The 22,828-nt window shown below is 37.8% G+C and overlaps 1 protein-coding gene across 1 annotated transcript in view; it reads left to right on the top strand.

The window, feature by feature from the left end:
* Positions 1-322: 322 nt before the first annotated feature.
* The window catches only part of TYR (tyrosinase), a 69,606-nt gene continuing 47,100 nt past the window's right edge, over positions 323-22,828 (top strand). Inside the window, exons 1-2 of the mRNA XM_036321458.1 lie at positions 323-1,199; positions 8,366-8,582. Of these exons, the coding sequence (XP_036177351.1) occupies positions 381-1,199; positions 8,366-8,582 (1,036 nt within the window). The 5' untranslated portion in view covers positions 323-380. The remainder of the gene's footprint in view (positions 1,200-8,365; positions 8,583-22,828) is intronic.

The following is a 22,828-nucleotide window of genomic DNA, read 5'->3' as shown; positions in this document are numbered from 1 at the left end:
ATTTTCAAATTCAAAGCAGCATCCACTTCATAGTCAGTGAACTGGGTTTACATAGATCAGGCATTACTATCATTAATAATATTATTTTACTAGCATTCTAACCATACGAAACTATTAATGGTGAAGAGTGTTTCTCACTTTAACATAGGGCTATCCCACTTGCAGGATACATGCCAACTCTAAAGAAAAGTTAGTCATGTGGGTTTCAGAAGATGAAAGCTTAAGATCATCAAACATTGAGAGTGTTTGATGCTGGAGGAGGGAGTGGCATTATATAGGACTGAGCCAAAACATGTGATAGTCACTGGAAGGTTAGCTGAAAGAAAATTGTGTTGCTCAATTGCACAGCGCAAACAGGCCTTGTGAGGACTAGAGGAAGAATGCTACCTGCTGTGTTGTACTGCCTGCTGTGGAGTTTCCAGACCTCCGAAGGCCAATTCCCTCGAGCCTGTGTGTCCTCCAAGAACCTGATAGAGAAGGAATGCTGCCCACCATGGAGCGGTGATGGGAGTCCCTGTGGCCAGCTTTCCGGCAGGGGATCCTGTCAGGACGTTGTTCTGTCCAATGCACCCCATGGGCCTCAATTCCCCTTCACAGGGGTGGATGACCGGGAGTCTTGGCCCTCTGTCTTCTATAACAGGACCTGCCAGTGCTCTGGCAACTTCATGGGATTCAACTGTGGAAATTGCAAGTTTGGCTTTTGGGGACCAAATTGTACAAAGAGACGACTCTTGGTGAGAAGGAACATCTTTGATTTGAGTGTTCCAGAGAAGAACAAATTTCTTGCCTACCTCAATTTAGCAAAGCGTACTACCAGCTCAGACTATGTCATCCCCATAGGCACCCATCGCCAAATGAATAATGGGTCAACACCCATGTTTAATGACATCAGCATTTATAACCTCTTTGTCTGGATGCACTACTATGTGTCCATGGACACACTGCTTGGGGGGTCTGAAATCTGGAAAGATATTGATTTTGCTCATGAAGCACCGGGTTTCCTGCCTTGGCACAGATTCTTCTTATTGCTGTGGGAACAAGGCATCCAGAAGATAACAGGGGATGAGAACTTCACCATTCCATACTGGGATTGGAGAGATGCTGAAAACTGTGACATCTGCACAGATGAATTAATGGGAGGGCGCAACCCAGCAAACCCTAACCTTCTCAGCCCAGCGTCCTTCTTCTCCTCTTGGCAGGTAAGGTGTGCTGGACATACAGTATCAGAGCATAAAGGAGACTTAGTAATCACTTCTTCAGGCAGGGCTGTGTAAGCCTCCCTCCTCACCTCTTCTGCCAAGAATAGAAAAGGTCTCCCATTAAGAACTCTCAACATACCTGGTTATTTTTCCTTTAGTGCACACTTCACAATTGTAGTTACATAGATATCTGAGCTTATTCGTCTGATATCTTCTACCAGGTTCCTAAGGTCTAATCAATAGAGTATTTGATTCACCCCCCAGCATCTAGGATGGTGACCGGCAAATGGTAAGGGCTTATTAAATATTTGTTGAAGGAATGGATGAATGAATGTTTAGATGATTAAATAAATGATCTACATCAGTGTTTCTGAAATTTTCTTCATAACAAAATCCATACGGAGCACATATTAAAGTACAAATCCCTGGCCTTATCACAAAACCTTTGATTAGAATCTTTAGTGGAGGGTCCTAGGGAAGTATTATCATTTGCTAAATGTCTGGGGATTAATAGGCAGGAAAATTGGGGGAATATTCTTTAGATTAAATCTTCTTTTTAAAAAACATACAAGAACCCTAAGGCTCAAGTAGGTAAATAATAAAAACAGCTGTTTTGGCTGGTGTACTCAATGGTTAGAGCGCCAGCCCACACACCAAAGGGTCTCGGGCTCGATTTTCAGTTAAGGGCACTTTCCTGGGTTGCAGGTTCAATCTCCAGCCCCGGTCGGGGTGAGTGCGGGAGGCAACCAATGGATTTGTCTCTCTCACATCAATGGGCGCCCCCTTCTTCCCCTGCCTTCTTCCCTCCCACTCTCTCTAAAAATCAATGGAAAAAATATCACTGGGTGAGAATTAACAAACAAGCAAACAAAAACCACAAAAAAAATAGCTAATCTTTATTGAGCATTTAGCATGTGTGAAACCCTGTTGGGTTTTGTACATTAACTGATTTAATAGTTTTACTAACTTTTCCCATCTTAAAGATTAGAAACCTAAGGTATAAAAAGATATTAGGTAACTTGTGCAAGATCACAGAGCTAGTTAGTAGCAGAGACAAGATTTATTCTCAGGTAGCTTGGCGTCATGGCTAGTCTATACTATTTTCAAGGATATCACTGCTATGGTGGGTGTCTTTAGCCGAAGGATCCAGCTCATTCTGTCTGACTTTTTTCAATCGGCTGCAGAAGAAATTAGCTCCCCGCTCCCTAAAGTGTGCACACTTAGAGGTACAAGATAAGGGATTGCTATTTTGAAATTTAATTTCTATTTCTCCTCTTCTAAATTTTTCACTCTGAATTAGGGACAAAAGGTAACCAAATAAATATGCTTTTTAATTATTAATCATTTTAAACCACAAGGTAGAAGGAATGCTTTTCTGCTTGTACTCCAAACATTTCTATTATAGCTGTTTTGTCTAGCAGTGCTTTATGGAACTAAGTCCACTATTTAAACAAAATGTGAAGAATCTTATATTTGCATTTTGCACTCCACGTTTCCAAATGTGGATGGCTTCCCATCTGTCCCCGAACCGCCAACCCCTGCAACACAGACTAAGTTCACACACTTTCCAAATGGAACCTATTGAAGCTCATTGAAAAATGGTCGCTGTATAATATCTGTGGTCACTAATGTCAGCTATTTATCAAGATTAATGAGTGTATTTGTGTAGGAAAGTCTGGAAAAAGAGGTCCTTGCAAAAAGAAATCTATTTCAATAAGCCTTCAGACCTCCTGCCTTAATCTATAAAGTATAAAACTCTCACCTAGCTCTCACATGCTCTGTTACTGCTTAAAATATTGCTAAGGTTGGATGTAGGGTTTTCAGTGAGTTGTAATGCTTTCCTTAACTATGCAGCTTCACTTGACCCAGAAAGTCAGGAGGGTTATCTAAATTACCAAAAAAAACAGTTACAACATCTAATAGATGGATATTAACTGGTATTTAATTACATGAGATGCATGCTCCTTAGTAATACCAGAATTATATTTGTAATTATTTTCAAATCATTTATTAATTATCGAGTGGAAAATTGTTCCTTTTTTTGCTTTTATGATTGCAGCCAATTTTATTTCTACATAAAAATAAGGTCTAATAAGTAAGTGTTGGACTAGATTGTTATAACATTAGGTTCAATGTAGTTCTATGTTTAACCTGCTATGTAGTAACTGGTGTTAAAAATGAAATAGGGTGTAGGGTGGACAAAGGCCATTGAAGAAAACTAAGCAAAAAGTAGTTTAAATAAGGAAGGTGAAGTGAATGAAACATTTGTATTCACCTACTGTGAGTGGTATCACTGTGTGAAGTGACAATGAAAACCAATTCTAGTTGTTTGTTCCCATTTATTCACACAACCTCTCATGTTATAGTCCTTTTAAAATTAAGATCATTTAAAAAAATATTTTAATTGTTTAGAGAGAAAGGGAGAGAGATAGAGAGATAGAAACATCAATGAGAGAGAGACATGGGCTGTCAGTTGGCTGCCTCCTGCACACTCCCTACTGGGAATTGAGCCCAAAGCCTGGGCATGTGTCCTAACTGGGAATGAAACTGTGACTTCCAGGTTCATGGGCCGATGCGCAACCACTGAGCTAAACGGGGCAAGATCAGTTATTTATATTGATTAATTCAGTAATTCTCAGCATTGAAATCATGTAGGGAGCTTCAAAAACCAAAACAAGCCCTAGCTGGTCTAGCTCACTGGATAGAGCGTTGGCCTTCTGACTCAGGGTCCTGGGTTCAATCACAGTTAAGGGCACATGCTTGGGTTGCAGGCTCAATTCCTAGTAGGGGGCAGGTAAGAGGCAGCCAATCAATGATTCCCTCTCATCACTGATGTTTCTAACCTTCTCTCCCTTTCCCTTCCTCTCTGAAATCAATAAAAATACATTAAAAATATTTTAAAAACAAAACAAAACCAAAAAAAACTAAAAGCAATTGCATGGGCTCCACGCATCGAATTTCTAACAGAAAATCATATTCAGTTGGTCCACTGCGAAGTTTAGGCACCTGCATTTTAAAGCCTTCTGATGTGGTTTTAATGTACAGCCAGCACTGAGAATCACTGATTTAATTAACATGAGATTGTTCTGATATTTCTTCCACTTCATAAACTCAGCTTCTGTAATAAACACACCACAGGGGTCAATGCTTTTGCCTGAATTGAACACTCAAATCAAGAACTGGGCTATTTTGTGTGAGATAAAATCACAAAGCCTTCATACAAATTAACACCTTCCAAATCTGCTAGCTTGATAGTTCCTTTGATACAGAGCCTCCATTTCCCCTCCTCCCCGCCCCGCCCCCCTTTGCTTTCAGTACGTTTAACTGAAAGCAAGGGGGGAAAATAGAGGTTTTAGAGATTCATAACATTTGTGAACTCTGAGACTAAAAGACCAGTCAACAGTATCTAGTATAGCGCCCACGTTTTATATAGGAAGATAGGCCCCAAATGGCAGGATGATTTGCCCAAGGTCATCCAGGTAAGGACTAAAACCCAGTGCCTCTGATTCCAGTGCGATTCCAAGTCAACCATGTTGTTCCCAGTTAGACTCAAATTATATTCCAAATAAGCCACTAATTAGTGGATGTGGAATTTGGGTTGTAGTCACTCTGACTTCCTTAAAAATCAATTGTACAGACAATCGGGGCAGATACACTAATGTAGTCCTTTCATTCATACTGTAATGAAAATATTCTACATCCTTATTCAAGTAGAATGAACTCTAACCCCTTTGTGCTAGCATTGTTACATTTTGTACATTTGGTCCATTACTTATTTAGTCCAGATCTATGGCACAGCATCTATAACTCTGCAGGGCATGTCATTATTTTTAAACCTATATTTGTCCACCAGGTTGTCCGCTGCTCCAAAGTAGAGGCCATGTCTCATCTATTTTTATATCCACAAAGCCTGGGACAATGCTCTCTATACATGGAATGGGCTTTATAAATGCATTTGAATGGAACAAAATTAAAACTCACAGAAATGTTAACTCCAATGCTAACAAACATTAAAAATGAAACCGCATGGCTGGAATTCGTTAGAACCTTACTTACACTATTCTTTATGGCATTAGATACTCACGGCTAAGGATACAACAGGCTATTATAAGCAGCAATTTACTTAAAATCTGGAAGGATACATTTTGTATAGCTCTATCTCCCTGGGTTTCTCTATGTGTGTGTTTGCGTGTGTGCATGAGAAAACTAAAGAGAGAGATCACACAATAAAGAAGACCAAGTGAGTGACAACATATCTGAGTGTTATTTAAAGTGATCAATAATATTTAATGGTAGGTATTTCTATGAAATAAAATAATATTTTAAAAATCAGGTACTTAATGTTAGTTTCCTTAGAAAGCTTTTATTCAGAATGCACATATTTTTTGTATGTTTGTTCATTTATCTGTTTGTTTAGTGCCCAAATCTTTTTAAGTAAAAGCATGCTTGTTATCAATTAAAACAGTCTATTATTTCCAGAGATGGAGGGGTTCTTAATAGTATTAAAGTACAAATACCTATGCTCAACACGATTAGACCCAGTGTTATGCAAGCAGCAGAAAAGCTAGCCATAAAAAGAAAAGGTACATCAGGGGTAGCTGTCTTGATTGATTAAAATAGAGAGAAAAAAAACATTTCCTCAATGACAGATATGAGTGAAATGTGGCCAGGAAATTCACTCATCAGGTGAAAAGTACATCACATCACATGGAAGCAAACAGAGGGGAAAAAAAAAAAAAAGTCACATTTTAGCAGACAGTCATGGGTTTTATGTAACCATGGCAACAGCTCAATGAAATAACAGCTCTTTTTTTCTTTATGAAAAAGATTCTGTGGAATGTCATATGTCTTCTGTTTTTTTCCAGTTAAAACCTCTAATGCCACAAGAAGAATCTTTGCTCCTGAAAACTTTTAATAAATGACAGTTTATTGCTATTTCTTTACATTTAAGAAATCACTGGGTTCACCTTCTCCATTAATACATCTGTTTGTTCTGTTTCCCTTTTTCGTTTGACTTGAGACACTTATTTTTCCCCATCATATTTTATAAATCACTTGTGTTAAAATAGAAAAAGAACCCTGGCTGGTTTTGCTCAGTGGAGAGGGCGTCGACCTGTGGACTGAAGGGTCCCGGGTTCAATTCCGGGCAAGGACACATGCCTGGGTTGCAGGCTTAGTTCCCAATAGGGGGCGTGCAGGAGGCAGGCGATCAATGATTCTCTCTCACCACTGATATTTCTATCTCTTTCTCTCCCTCTCCTTTCTTCTCTGAAATCAATAAAAATATATTTTAAAAAAATAGAAAAAGAACCATTTTTTGTCCGAAGTTCGCTGCCATTACCAGATGATATTAAACAATTTAGAATCTTTGACCTTTGATTTTTTTAACAACCAAAGAAACCTAGGTTACAATTATCATATACGCTTGTTTTCTGTGTTAATGGAAAAACTAAAAGCAATAGAAAACAGAATAAGATAGTGGAAAGGGTATATAATCTTTTGGTCATATAAACATGAGTTTCAGTAGACCAGTAGTCGGCAAACTCATTAGTCAACAGAGCCAAATATCAACAGTACAACGACTGAAATTTCTTTTGAGAGCCAAATTTTTTAAACTTAAACTATTTAGGTAGGTACATTGTTATTAACTTAATCAGGGTACTCCTAAGGCTTAGGAAGAGCCACACTCAAGGGGCCAAAGAGCCGCATATGGCTCGCGAGCCGCAGTTTGCTGACCACGGCAGTAGACTATTTTAACTTACCTAATTACAAGATCCCAGAGAAATTATTTATTCTGAGACCTTTTCCTTTAAAATTAAAATAATATACATAAAGCATTATTATGATGAGATTTAATGAAATCTGTTAGTGCAAAATGACTAGTTTAGTATATGAGATATTCTTTGAGTTTCATGTGTAGAAATTACTATTACAATATATCTTTATATATTAGTTTTATCTTTATATATTAATATTAATATATTAATATTAATATTAATAATATTAATATTATTTTACTATAATAATGAATATTCAACCAGTATTATAGAGCCAGAGTTAAAAACAATTTGGTGGCCTTCTGAATGATCTTATATTCAATAATAATTATAAGAGCTATTATTATTAAATACTATATACCTAGCACTACATACTAAGTGCTTTACACATATTAGATTAGTTGGTCCTTCATAAAAAGTTGTTACAATCCCCATTTACAAATGAAAAAAATTGATATGCAGAGAGCTTAAGTATTTTGCCCAAGGTCATGTAGCTAATAAAGAGTCAATATTGGGAACCAAGTCTTTCTTACTGTGATCTATGTGATCCTAACATTAGTGCTAACACTCTCCTCCCCTGCCTCCCCTCTGTATCAAATATAAAGACAATGATTTTGGATTAAGTTTTCAAATTATTTCTGGAACATCCCTCTCGCAATCCAGGACTGCTGGCTCCTAACCGCTCGCATGCCTGCCTGCCTGCCTGATCACCCCTAACCACCTCTGCCTGCTGGCCTGATCACCCCTAACTGTTCCCCCCTGCCAGCCTGATCTCCCACTAATTGCCCTCCCCTCCCGGCCTGATCGCCCCCCAACTGCTCCCCCCTGCCAGCCTGATTGCTCCTAACTGCCTCTGCCTTGGACCCTGACACCATGGCTTTGTCCCGAAGATGTCCAGTCTAATTAGCATATTACCCTTTTATTAGTATACATAGTGGGCATGTAAGCCATGAAACTGGTTGTTATAGCCAGAGAAGATCAGAAAGAGAAAAAAGAAGAGGGTACACCTCTAAACGCTGGGCCAGGCCAGATTTTGTGGCATAAAACCAGTGAAGTCGCATGACAGTTAATTAACAAATATTCCTCAAGTTAATTTTCTCATCAAATAAATATTTTACAACTATATGAAATAGTTAATATTATCTCCATTTGAGGGAATTTAACATGTTTTCTTAAGTAGATAAAAGATTACAATTCTTTTCTAGATTTTAACTTTCATGGTTTACTCTGCAACCCTCCGAAAGCTGCTTTCTTCAACAATTTACTTTAAACTATTAATCTACTGATGATTAGAAATCAAAATATGGTGACAAGGAACTTCAACGTCCCTACTTTCTCCTTTGACTTAGAGGTGGTGACAACTCCTTTAACATCAGGTGTTTTGTGCAGGTCATCTGTAGCCATCTGGAGGAGTACGACAGCCGCCAGGTCTTGTGCAATGGGACTGCGGAGGGACCATTACTGCGCAACCCTGGAAACCATGACAAAGGCAGGACCCAGAGGCTCCCCTCCTCAGCTGATGTGGAATTTTGCCTGAGTTTGAGCCAGTATGAATCAGGGCCCATGGATAAAACTGCCAACTTCAGCTTTAGAAATACACTGGAAGGTAACCGCCCTCTTTTTCACTCACCTAACATTTGTTTTTTTTCTGAATATATCTTTACAATCTTATCCAACACCCTAAGTGCAGAAGGGCTTGAGAACTTAGTATTTTCTGAGTTGAGTAAGGGCATGTGGCACATGTACGTCAGTGGCCAATAACCCTAGCAGAGTCTGGTCAGCACACCATAATCCAACGCATCAATAACTCTTTAGCAATATGTATGACTATACCCACTGTGCCAATAAACAAAGACAACGGCAGCCTGATAGCAAAGGAAGTCAGGTATTTCCACTAAAAGAGTACTGGTGCCAAACAAAATAATACATTTACAGAACTTTTTGTATTTTGGGGATTATAGATATAGGACTGTAGATTTATAATACTTTTTTTTTTAGTTTAAGTATTTTACCTAGTGTACATTATATTGGACACTAGGATCTTTGAGGCAAGTCCATTCCTTTAACTATTATAAGGATAAAACCCACACACAGGGATTAAGTTCCTATCCCATTATCCCTTAAGATTATTTGCTTCATCAGAGATTCCTTTTCATGGTCTCTTTTGGGTCCTACTTACTTCTCCTGCAGAGCTCTCCATCTTGCTTGCATCTTCCCTCCAGCACCTGTTCATTCTTCTCTGCTCAAGGCTGCCCAGTCACCTCGATTTTAATTATGGAAACAAACCTATAAACAAAACAAACAAACAAAAAACCAAGAACATTCATTCAAGGCCCAGATTGAGCTGGAGGGTTGGAAAGACATCAGGTACTGACGTGTGGCAAGAAAAACAACTCAGGGTTTGCACTAGATGGTCCACCTCCTAAAACTCTGGCATGTAGACAAACCTTGCTCTCTTTCCTTACCTCACTATCCTTAACTTTTTGTCTTGTTTTGCTTTTGTCCTTTTGGTTCCTGTGTTACCCTTTAACTTCTGTTGCTGAACAATGTAGTGTAGGTTCCCTGTCTCTTTCATTTCCCTGGATCCTTCCAATCTATAACTCCAGGCCTTACGCTCCCCCAGAAGCAATTTCAACAAGGGGAATGACACCCTAAAGAGAAATCCTGGTGCCAGCTGTTAAAATAAGAAGTACGATTATTTTCCGAAAGTAATATGCATGACTATCATTTTCCAAGTAATCACTATGTACAAGGCACTGCGCTAAACATTTGCATAGCACTATCTCACTTAACCCTTCCAATCACCCTCTGAGAAGGATGGCATCATCATTTCCAGTTTGAGGAATTAAGAGAGATATTAAGTAATTTGGCTACTATCGCCCATGTGTTAGATGGCAGAGCTAAATCTGTTCTTAGATTTGTCAAGTGCCAAAATCCAAGAGTCCTATCCATTGTACTCTGACGACCCAGAGTGCACGAGTTTCTTGAAGATGGACAATATAAAGTTGGCCCTTCGATAATATATGTGAAGGCAACGCATGGTGCCCAGAAGTCTCCGTCACTACAAGCTGAGACAAAGGCACACACAAAAACTGACAGTCACCATCTGGGAGGACTGGGTATCCCCGTGGACAGTGCAGGGCTTGACAGGACCACAAATGCTGACTTAATGACATTGCAAAGAGGGGCTCCACACTTAGAGACTGGAGAAAGCATGAACTTTGTTCCTAAGGCACATGGGCTGGTCACAAAAGTACAGTAGGGGAGCCTCACTTCTCTGGGCCTCAAATCAAAAAAGAAAAGTGGCTTGAGCTGTGTTAACTTAGCCAGCGGCTTTCAAATGAGTTTCTAATGCACAGAGATGAGTAGAGAACATGAAGTTTATTACAAATAATTTGCTGTCACTAATAAACTGTTTGTGAATTCTTTCTTCTTTTCCAATCATTTATTCTCACTCACACCTATCAAGTATGCTTTCTTGAGGAGAGAAAAGGCATATTATACCACATTATCCGGCACATGATATGTGTTCAATAAATATTGATAACTGAATACATACATAATATCTAAGGTACTTCAAATTGCATCTCACCTACTGCTTAGCTTAACTGTATCTGTTATATGAAACCAATGTACTGGTAGGAAAATGTTAGAAAACATTGATTTGATCTAACAAGGGCTTTTCCTCACCAGGGAAACATTTTTTACTCTTTTCTTTAAACATTGATGCAGAAATAATGTTAAACTTACAGAAAAATTGCAACAGTAAAAAGAGTACCAAAAAACTCACACATATACTCTACCCAGATTTCCGACTGTTCATATTTTATCTTGTTTGCTTTTCCTCCTGTCTCCAAATCTGAACCATTAGAAGTAAGTTACATAGAGCAGAATCCTTTACTCCTGGACATTCCAGTGTTTTTCCTTAGAACAGGAATATTCCCTTACATAACCACAGAACAGTTATCAACTTTAGCAAAGTCTATATTGATAGAATGCTTTACTCCCATCTGATATTTATATTCCAGTTTTCTTCAATAGACCTAATACTAGCCTTTATAGGATTTTTTCTTTCTTTGTAACAGGATCCTTTCTAGGGTTAAGCAGCATTTAGCTGTCATGCTTGTTAGCCTTCTTTAATCTGAACTATTTCCACACCCTTTTATTTTTTATGAGATTGACATTTTGGCGAGTACAGTCCCTCCCCACATTTTAAAATAGAATCTTCCTCAGTTTGAGTTTGTCTGATATGTCCTCATGATTGGATCCAAGTAATGTATTCTTAGCCATAATTCTACACAGCTAATCTGTGTCTTTCTCAGAGGGTGTCATATCTGAAGGCACATGCTGACCGTCTATCTCACATTGGTGATCATCTGGTCCCAGATTTCACCTGTGAGTGCACCTTCAAGACGGTTCTTATGTCTCTGGTTTATATCTCCATCATTATGTTTAGCACCTTCTCTCTAGTATAACAAAATGTTTTAGAGTCATCTTGCACCATACTGCCCCAGGCCTGGAATCAGCCATATCTCCAAGAAACATTGGTTCCTTTCAATGGGGAAGGAAGAATATTAGAGGCAAAGATCTGGAAGTAAGTTTTGCTTGTCAGAGAGGCGTATTAGATCTCAAACCCAGACAGAGTGGGGGTTGGGATGACCTGGCCTACAAGGACAGCCCAAGGAGATGTAGCTATGAGGAGAGCAGGACTGGAGAAGCAGGAGCAAAGGCAACCATTGCACTCTGCTGTCTCCAGAAAGGCAGGTGGAATTGAATGATTGGTTTTGCTTGAACTTCACAGTTACTGCCCTTTTTTATTGTGGGCCTTGTGAGCAGTATGAAATGTGTGACCCACAGAAAAATTCTCACAGTCAGTCCTGGATGGAGAGGCAGTTGTGTTTTTGTCTACTAAAGTTATTTATATATCCTCTTGGATTTATTGCTGGAGGGGAAAAATATAGTTAGGCCCCTTAATATACATTCACAGATCCCTACAGAATTAAGAATCTAAAGTTTGTTTTATGCGAATGTCATTCATATCTTCCCTATAAAAGAGATATATTAAAAAATCCAATGTTTAAACATCATGATATAAGGTTCATATCTTTAAGAATATCTCTAAATACCTTGTCTTGTGAAACATTGCTACAAACAATTGAAGTTGTGAGAGGTTTTAAGCAGTAAATTGATACGATTCTACCTATACTTCAGAAATATATGAAGCTAGTGGCCTTAGCAGAATGAAGAAAGATGAAATGGGGGACAATAGGTGGTGAGGGCTTATTTTAAGATAAGGATGAAGATGAGTTGGTTAGGATATAGAAACTCTTGTACACTATAGTATAGAATACTAGAAGCTTTTGGTGACTGATTATGAGGTAGAAAGGTGAGCAACGTATTAAGAATGATTCTGAAATGTTTGCCATTGATTTCTAATAATTTGTCCTTGTTTTCTCCTCTTAAGTCATACCCCATTAAAAAAACAAAAATGAGTTTGTCTTCATATCTTCTAAACACCTGCTATTATGATTTTATAGAAACTTTTCTTTCCTGCAGCCTTTTCTAATTTATTGTGACTGTCAAGTATGTCACTTGGAAATATCTTAACTCTTCACTTGCTAGGATTTCTTGAGGAATCATCTAGAAAGTGGTAAATCAGCTCTGAACTTTAATGAAAGATTATAGATTTGAAATTTTGAATGAAGTTTTAAGGTAACAGTGTGTATATCTGAAGATATACTAGTGGCAAGTCACAATAAGTCTCAAAGGATGGCCTATTTTTCAGACTCCCTGCCTGAGAGATGGACTTGCTTTGGACATCCAGAAGCGATCACAATGACTCAAAAATAAATTCAGTTGAAACTGATTATGTAAACCAGAATGCCAAGAAGATTATTTAAGTAGAGTGTGACATTCTAGTGATGGGAATACTCAAGTCCTTTCCTACATATCTGTACCTATTCTATTCGGGGGGAATGAAAAAGCTGAGTAGCTTGCTATAGATTGGTGTACACTGACTCAGAAGAGAGGTGGGAGGGGTGGGGGTGGTTGACAGATAATTCATCCGGACCAGAAAAACCTTTCCAAGCCGGGATTACTTAACTCCCCAGAATTACCACCTTGCCAATCTTGTTGGTATTCTAATCAGACAGTAATTCTGATCATATTAACTACAATAATAGCCTTTATGTACTATACATTCTAATTTCTCACATTATATTATTTAATCCTTACAACAGTATCACAGTTTAATATTCACTGATTAAACTAAAACACCATCTTCAGTGAAGTAGTTATTCCAATGAATTTAGTGACAATCTGTCTCTTTACCCTTGAATGAGATGACTCAATTTATTTGACTCAAAGGATAATCTCTTTTCTCTTTATTCTCTTTACTACTTAAGGCAAATAGGACCTGCCCTATAATATTTAGGAAATTCAAGCAAGTGTCCTGTTTTTCACTTTCCAAGTGGATTTACTTTGAATATGATTCCTTAATCAGGAGATTACATTAACTTTTTTTAAAGTCTCACATAAAATAGGGGCTGCTACATGATGGAGAAAATTTTTTTGATGTGAATGAAGGGCTTGATATATCGAGGGCAGAAGTTACTCTCAGGAAAGAGTTAATACTTGTGTACTAGATTCACAAAAAGTGAATAATAATTTCTATAGACACAAATGCCTGTTAAAATTTCAATCAATGCCTTGTTTCCCAAAGCAGAAGGGTGGCAAGACCAGACTATATTTATTTTATCTGGTTGTCAGAAACTCTAGTCAGCATGCAGTGATAGCCTGCTAGAAACTGTGACTGTGTGAACATTAAGGGGCATTTTAATTTTTGCAGAGACAGGTTTTTTAGACTCAAAGACACTGATTTTATATCTAGGTGGTAGAAACTCAGTTTTATTTTATTTTTTTTTTTTTTTCAGAAAGAGAAACAACAACTCTAAAACAGGATAATTTGAAGTTCGGGGATATTATTGCTTGATACTCAGTAAACTTTTAGCAGCAAGTATGATAATGACATAACCTGAGCAATCTCTGTAAAAAAAAATTAGAGTTTCAATTTTCATATATTTCTTCCATATTCTACTAGTAGTATAGGCATGCAAATTGTTCTTACCAATGTGAATATTGAGAAAGAAAGTAAAGTAATTTATTTAAGGCATGTGTCACTTTTGCTATGAATTAAAAGGTGCTAGCTGTTAGAATACAATGCAATATACAGGTGTTGTATCACAGAATTACACACTTGATACCTATATTATTTTATTAACTAATGTTACCCCAATAAATTAATTTTAGAAAAGAAAGTCATCTAGAATTTTGGAGAACTAAAAACTGCAGCAGAAAACCACAGTTTTCATTAGAACCATACAACTTTATAATGGACATGTAGTATTTGAATAAAAATTCAAAAAGGCAAAATGGATAAAAAGGTGTTGGTATTAGCTACTGGCAAACTCTATTCCAGGAAGCTACATGGGAGAGAGAAACACAGAACATTCTCACACTGGAAAAGGGCCCTTTAAAGTGCATTGAAAAGCCTGGCCAGCTTGGGTCAATGGTTGAGTATCAACCCATGAACCAGGAGGTCATGGTTCGATTCCTGGTCAGGGCACATCCCTGGTTTGTAGGTTCAATCCCAAGTAGGGAGCATGCAGGAGGCAGCCAATCAATGATTCTTTCTTATCATTGACTAGAGGCCCAGTGCACAAAATCGTGCACGGGTGGGGTCCCTTGGCCTGGCCAGCAATCCAGGTGATCGGGGCTGTGGGAGGTTGGCAGGTCTGGGGGAGGGATGGTGGGAGGTTGGCCAGCCACAGGAGGTTGGCTGTGGGAGTGCACTGATCACCAGGGAGCAGCTCCTGTGTTGAGCATCTGCCCCCTGGTGGTCAGTGTGCATCATAGCAAGTGGTTGACCATTTGGTTGATCAGTCGTTTGGTCGCTTACCTTTTATATATATAGATGTTTCTCTATCCCCCTATCCTTTCCTCTCTGAAATCAATAAAGATATATATTTAAAAAAAATAAAGTGCATTGAAAGACTGATTGTGAAAGCATAAAGTATTATATTTAAGTCTCAATTCTAACATGATGAGCACCTCCTCCCTCATTTTATTTATTTTTATTTATTATTTTTTTCTCCTCCCTCATTTTAAAAATTACATGTTGAGGCTATTGTGAAGATGTATACATACCTAGCTCCTACTATCTACACAAGAAATCTCTCCCTTTTCCTTACTCCTATCTTTTCTGTAATCTACAATTGTCTTCTCAACTTTCCTTATAATTTAGCATGGATTTATTCATAATAGCTTTCATTTACTTTTTCATCATTTGAATTCACTGTTGTGGAAATGACTGTTTGTTGAAGCATAATCTCATTTTTCTAATAATTCGACTTACAACCTTAGAACATTTTTAAGGAGCAAAATAATAATGCACCTCTTCTAAGTATAGAATTTGGCACTGTACATATAGAGATCTTACTTCTTTGGGACAAATCTTGGAAAAAGATGTAACCACTCATTAGCAATAAACACTAAGAGAAAAACCAAAATTCTATTTTTATGGATTTATTCATTTAGCACATATAAGAGATTCAGGATACCAAATATAAATTAACTATATCCCGTATCTTTATAGAACTGCTTTGTAATATTCTACAGCGAATAATCTAAAATATTTTCTAAAATATTTTGGTTTCAATATCTATTTAGAACTCTTATAATATGTGGATAACTCAAACAAAGTTTTGCTTATGTGGGCTATACTTATAGTTACTCATCATTTTTAAAAACTTAAATTGAAAATTTGAAAATACTATTTATTGATTTATTAAAATGACAAAAATTAATCATTACATGTTAGTAAAAGTAACATAAAATATATTTCAAAAAATAGTAATTGATATGGCATTGCCTTATATTTTTGAAAAAAGAAGACATCTGGATTCTTTGAATGCTTCTATACTCGATATTTTACAATATGGTATTTGGTTCAAGAACTTGATGAAAATCCAGCCTCACACAGATATAAAATTGGAATAAGGAGCAATAAAATCTCATACTTCAGTGAAAAAAGACAATCAATAGATGATATTACTGAGATGACAGGGCAGGACATTACATAATGATAAATGAAGCATTCCACTAAGAAGACACTGCAATCCTAAATATGTATGTACATATTATTTTGGAGCTCCATATATATGAAGCAAAAGCTAATGGAACTGAAAGAAAAAATAGAAAAATCCACAATTATACTTGGAGACTTTAATACCCCTCTCTCAATAATTAATAGGACTTGATAGATAATCTACAAGGATATTGAAGAACTCAACAACACCATATACCAAAAGTATTTAACTGATATTTATAGAATACTAGAGGCTTGGTGCGCAAACATTTGTGCACTCGGGGTGGGGGTCCCTCAGCCCGGCCTGTGCCCTCTCGCAGTCTGGGACCCCTTGGGGGATGACCACCTGCTGGCTTAGGCCTGCTCCCCAGCGGATTGGGCCTAAGATCCCAATCAGACATTCCTCTGGCAGCCCGGCAGCCCTCGGGGGATACCCACTTGCCAGCGGGGAGCAGACCTAAGCTGCAGTCGGACATCCTTAGCGCTGCTGAGGAGGCAGGAGAGGCTCCCACCACCACTGCTGTACTGGCAGCCATCAGCCTGGCTTGTGGCTGAGCAGAGCTCCCCCTGTGAGAGCGCACTGAACACCAGAGGGCAGCTCCTGCATTGAGCGTCTGCCCCTTGGTGGTCAGTGTGTGTCATAGTGACCAGTCATTCCCAGTCTTTCTGCTATTAGGGTCAGTTTGCATATTACCCTTTTACTATATAGGATAGAGGCCTGGTGCACAGGTGGGGGCCGGCTGGTTTGCCCTGAAGGGTGTCCCGGATCAGGGTAGGGGTCCCACTTTGGTGCCTGGCCAGCCTGGGTGAGGGGCTGATAGCTGTTTGCAGCTGGTCACACCCCCTTCAGGGTGGGGGTCCCCACTGGGGTGCCTGGCCAGCCTGGATGAGGGGCTGATGGCTGTTTTCAGGCTGGGCACACCCCCTCTAGGGTGGGGGTCCCCACTGGGGTGCCTGGCCAGTCTGGGTGAGGGGCTGAGGGCCATTTTCAGGCTGGTGGGTGACTGAAGCTCCCAGCCTCACCTTTTCTTTCTTTCTTTCTTTTTTATTCTGGGATTTATTTACCTTCTATAATTGAAACATTGTTGCCATCACTGGCACTCCCAGCTCTGAGGCCTCGCAGGCTGAAAGCAAGAATCTGGGGTTTGTTTAGCTTCTATAATTGAAACATTGTTGCTTTTGGGCTCAGAGCCGGGCCGCAGCAGGCCGGGAACCTTGGCTTCCTCCATCACTGGAGCAAGCAAGCCTCCTGCTCGCTTCAGCTGCGTGGCTGCCGGCCGCCATCTTTGTTGGCAGTTAATTTGCATATCGCCCTGATTAGCCAATGGGAAGCGTAGTAGAGGTACGGTTAATTACCCTTTTTGTCTTTTATTAGATAGGATTTTACACAACAACAAAAGAATAAACTTTTTTGAGCATCCTAAAAAACAACAAACAAACAAAGAAAACCCCACATATTATGGTAAATCATATTCTACACCATAAAACAAACCTCAACAAAATAAAATAATTGAAACCATAGCTTGTGTTTTCCTACCATAATAGTATCAAACTAGAAATCAATAATTTAAAGATAACAAAAAATATCATTCAAAAAATAGAAAAGAAAGAAAACCACACACTAACTACCCTCATGTAAGTAGATGTAAAAATCCTTAACAAAATATTAACAAATAGAATTTAGCAGATATAGAAAGAATTCTTCATCATGATCAAAGTGGGGGCATATTCAAAAACTGCAAGGCTAGCTTGATACCAAGTATTTTACATCTTGACTTTTTCAATCCTGGCTGTCATACTGTATTATAGTTTTTCAATGTGTTACTACTATTGGGGGGATGAAATAAAGGGCAATGAGATCTCTATTATTTCTTATACTTGCCTGTGAATCTAGAGTTATCTCAAAATTAAAAGCTTAATTAAAAAATTACTCAACAAGAATACAGACAAAACTTTTTAGGTGAATATTTGAAATTTACTTTTAAATGGGTGAAATAAGAGGCCACCATACTAAGAAACTTCCTTTGGTCAAGCAATTGGCAATACTTTTATGCATTGGCATTTATTGATTCAGAAAAGTTGATCAGTAGGCTAAGGTATTTTGGAAATAATAGATAAGGGGTCCTCAAACTTTTTAAACAGCGGGCCAGTTCACTGTCCCTCAGACCGTTGGAGGGCCGGACTATAGTTTTAAAAAAAAACTATGAACAAATTCCTATGCACACTGCACATATCTTATTTTGAAGTAAAAAAACAAAATGGGAACAAATACAATATTTGTATTTGCATGTGGCCCGCGGGCCGTAGTTTGAGGACCCCTGTAATAGATGGTGCATACCTTTTTAGAGCTTCAAAACACAGTATAAGGGATCTGTGAAGTTCTACAATATAGTGGTTGGTGTAACCCCAAATATTTCCAACTAAATTGACCATAAAACCCACCCACCAACCATCACCTTGTGTCTTTGATTTCCCCAAACACTCTTTAAAAATCTTTGGTTTTATAAATTTCCAGAAACTTACTTGGGAAAATCTGGCCTAAAATGAAAATATTTATATCTACAAATACAAAGGATTACCTCTAGTCTCCATCTTTTTTAGTCCAATCAATTACATTCCAGAAACTATGAATAATTATCCTTTTCATTTTTACTATTTTGTTTAGGCAGATCAAAGTGATTATTCATTTATTTAAATATAGACTTCAGTAGGGATTTATAGCAGAGCTATAGTTAGACCCAAGGAAAAACATGTGAGCTAGAAGCTTATCTCCAATGCTAAGTATATGGTGAGATGCCACTTTTCTGAAAATAAAACCCATCCAGTTCTTAAAATTCATTAAGGTTACTGCATTTTACAACTTTAGGAACACCATCCAAATTTTATTGTATTGTGATCTAGAGAATAAATTTATCATAAAACATAACTAGTACTCCCTAGGGTTTTGCATTTTTACTGCAGTATAAATCTATCCCCATAAAAACTGAAACCTAAAAAAACAGCTAACATTTATTAAGAGGTTACTAAATGTTAGGCAGTTTAGTATACAGTTTACACACCTTTTATAAAACACATCCTAAGTGGTAAGTTCTATTTATTATCCCCATTATATAGATTAAAAAATATGTCAAAAAGGCAAAGTCATCTCTTTATAGCAACATAGCTCATAAGTGCCAGAGCTGGAATCTAACATTTAGAAATGTGATCAATATGCTACCATCCTTGGAAGAGATCATTTGAATTCAAGACATGAGACCCTCCCTGAGTAAGTCATTCACCTTCACATAACACATCTTTTTTTATCTATAAAATGGAGATAATTCTCTATCTGTGTCTGAGTGTTTATGTGAGTATCAAATACAATGTTTGTTAAATGTGGAGAGCCTCTGTTATATTTAATGAAGAATATCTTTGTTAGAATTTATTCAAGGTATTAGAATTTTGTTCTTTTACCAATAATTTTAACTTAAACTATGTTGATTTTTCTTTTTCCTCCTGTAGTAAATTCAGAATATTGTGATAGTAACCTCACAGTAGGTGGCTTCCCAATAGAATCTTTGAAAGCTTGTGAATTTGGGATTATAACTTTAGTGCATAAATGAGTAGAAGAGAGAGTATTAATAAAAAGGATAAGTTTCATAGGCAAAAATGCTTGCAACATGGCAACTGATCAAGATAAGCAGCTTCATTTATATAACCACCAAACACAACGGCAGTTCTGTGTATTCCTTCTGAGATTCCATGGGCCATTAGTTTCATAGGTTATTGCTGAATTAGTCTAGTTCTTCTTCTATTAATTAAGATTCACTTGAAAATAGTGGAAGAAAGAAAACCCAAATAATTTTAAAAAGATAAGATGTTCATTTTGCTCTCATGAAACAACACAGAGGTAAATAATCCAGGACTGGTAGTGCAATTCTACCATCCTCAACTCCCAGCTAGCTCTAGACCTTCGTTCTAATATCTTCATCTTAGTTAGCAGGAAGAGCAGAATGTGGGGAGAGGAGTGCATGCTCATTCCTATTTAAAAGCATAAGTGAGAAGTGTCTGTTATCAATTCTGTTTTATCTCTATAGCCAAATAGGCATGGCCACACTTAGCTATAAAGGCAAACTGGAAAACGTAATCTCCAGCCAGCCATGTACCCTACTACATTTAAGATATTCATTATTGGGAAAAAGAAGAAGAATTAGTAATATTATGGAAAAATGGCAGTTTCTTACACAATCCTCTTTCCTAGTGTTTGAAATAGGTGCAATTAAAGTCAAGAACTCTTACCCAGCAGTCTATTTAGTAAGTGTCAAATACAAAAACTTTAAATATATCATGGTAAATGAAGTGTCAACATATTCTTTTACTCCAGACATTCCAAGTTATTAATCTTGTAAACATTTATTATATAACTTAGGGCAGTGATGGCGAACCTATGACACATGTGTCAGAGGTGACACGCGAACTCATTTCTTTGGTTGATTTTTCTTTGTTAAATGGCATTTAAATATATAAAATAAATATCAAAAATATAAGTCTTTGTTTTACTATGGTTGCAAATATCAAAAAATTTCTATATGTGACATGGCACCAGAGTTAAGTTAGGGTTTTTCAAAATGCTGACAGAGCTCAAAAGGTTCGCCATCACTGACTTAGGGAATTGGAATATATTAGAGTAACATGCCAGAATGTTAGGAACTTAATATAATATTTGTGTCCCCTTCAAATTCTTATGTTGAAATCCTATGCCCCAATGTGATGGTATTGGCAGGTGGACCTTTGCAATTTTATTAGGATTATATGAGGTCATGAGGATGCCACTGTCATGAATAGAATGGGTGCCATTATAGTAGTACCACAGAGGTCAGCTGTCCACCATGTAAGAAGTCACTATGATCCAAAAGTCAGCACCTTACAAGTTGAAAGAGGACCCTCACCTGAACTTGACCATCCTGGCTCCTACTCTCAGACCATCAGCCTCCAGAATTCTGAGAAATAAATGTCTGCTGTTTATAAGTCACCTAGTTATGCTACTTTGCTTTGGTAGTCCAAACTGACTAAGACATAGGAGCTGTAATAAACCACCAAATCTTCGTGGCCTAACCTAATAAAAATCATTCAATTTCTTATTCACACATGTTCAGTTTAGATATTAATATTGGTGAGTGGTCTTTCACATGGACACTTCACTGACTCTACTATCCCCCAGGTCTCTGATAGATCTTCTACGTCTTCTTGGGAGACAAGGGAACAGGGTGTTTACAGGCTCCTACAGAAGGAATATATGGGTCAAATCTGCAAGTGATACCTCCCTTCTGCCCACATTCCACCAGCCACAATACATTCACAGGACCACACCTCAACATGCAGTTAGCTGTGCATCCGGGAGTTTGAGGAAATGGGTTTCATGAACATATTGAATGAATGTGTTGGATCTTTCTGTTTGAAAATTTCAGTATTTTCCCCTCCAGGATCCAGTAATTGATAAGGGTTTTAGTTTGGGGCTCGGATACCTCATTTACATTCTAGCCCCAATTCTTGGTTGAAAAAAAGATAACTTATTTTTCTCTCACTGGACATTGCTTTTATTTTCCCTTCTTTCTACTGATTCAATATTTTTTCACTTATCCAATTTTTCACCAAGTAGAAAAAGGCCATGGAATTCTGTTTTTATTAGCCAGTATATATTCTTCTTTCCCATTGGCATCTCCCAAAGTGCATTTCATAAATAGTGGTGAATAATTGTTTTTATTAGCATGCTTTGTTTGATTGAAAATTCTCCTATCATCTCCTCCATGCTGAGCAACATCACAGATATCTTTCCTACAAGCTGCTTAGGCCTTTCTCTATATACAGTCAAGTATCCCATCAGGAGGATATTGAGAGAATGGCCTATTGAATAAAAACATGAGCCAGCTTCAGACATTATCCATCTTAGTCACAAACCTTGGAATGTTATGGACACGTTTCAAAACATTTTAGCTTAACTGATTTTAAAGTTGTGTTAGCCACTGGAGTTCCATGTTTTAGAAAGACAAATAAATATCCCATGTTTGTTTACTCAGCAAACATTTATAAAGCATCTACAGTGTAAATGCTTTGCACTTTGCAAAACACTAGGAATACCTATGCATATGATGCAGGTCCCTCTCTTTTGGAACGTACAGTCTAATTAAGAACTGAACCATGAATAAGTAATTGTAATCTAAAGGGTTATAATTTAATAATTTAATAAATGATTAAAAAGAGGGAAGTAAAAATGTTATTAAATAGGGGGACCTACCCAAGTGTTCACTGTCAGATCCTCAAGGATGTGTTGCAGCAGATCAGGGAAAGTGCTAAAAAGAAAAGGGGGGAAGTTACAAATGCTTTCTAATACCCTAACAAAATAGTCTTTTTTTTTTTTTAAAAAATATATTTTATTGATTTTTCACAGAGAGGAAGGGAGAGAGATAGAGAGAGTTAGAAACATCGATGAGAGAGAAACATCGATCAGCTGCCTCTTGCACATCCCCCACCGGGGATGTGTCCGCAACCCAGGTACATGCCCTTGACCGGAATCGAACCCAGGACCTCTCAGTCCGCAGGCTGACGCTCTATCCACCGAGCCAAACTGGTTTCGGCCAAAATAGTCTTAATAACTTGACAATGTCATACAGCTAATAGGCTGCAAAACTGGATCATCAACAGGGGAGGTCATGTCCCCAAGTCTTCCA

Source organism: Myotis myotis, unplaced genomic scaffold (assembly GCF_014108235.1).
Source record: "Myotis myotis isolate mMyoMyo1 unplaced genomic scaffold, mMyoMyo1.p scaffold_m19_p_10, whole genome shotgun sequence".
In the NCBI taxonomy this organism is placed as follows: Eukaryota; Metazoa; Chordata; class Mammalia; order Chiroptera; family Vespertilionidae; genus Myotis; species Myotis myotis.
The sequence above is the reverse complement of the archived record's forward strand: the minus strand, read 5'-3'. Positions and strand labels throughout refer to the sequence as shown.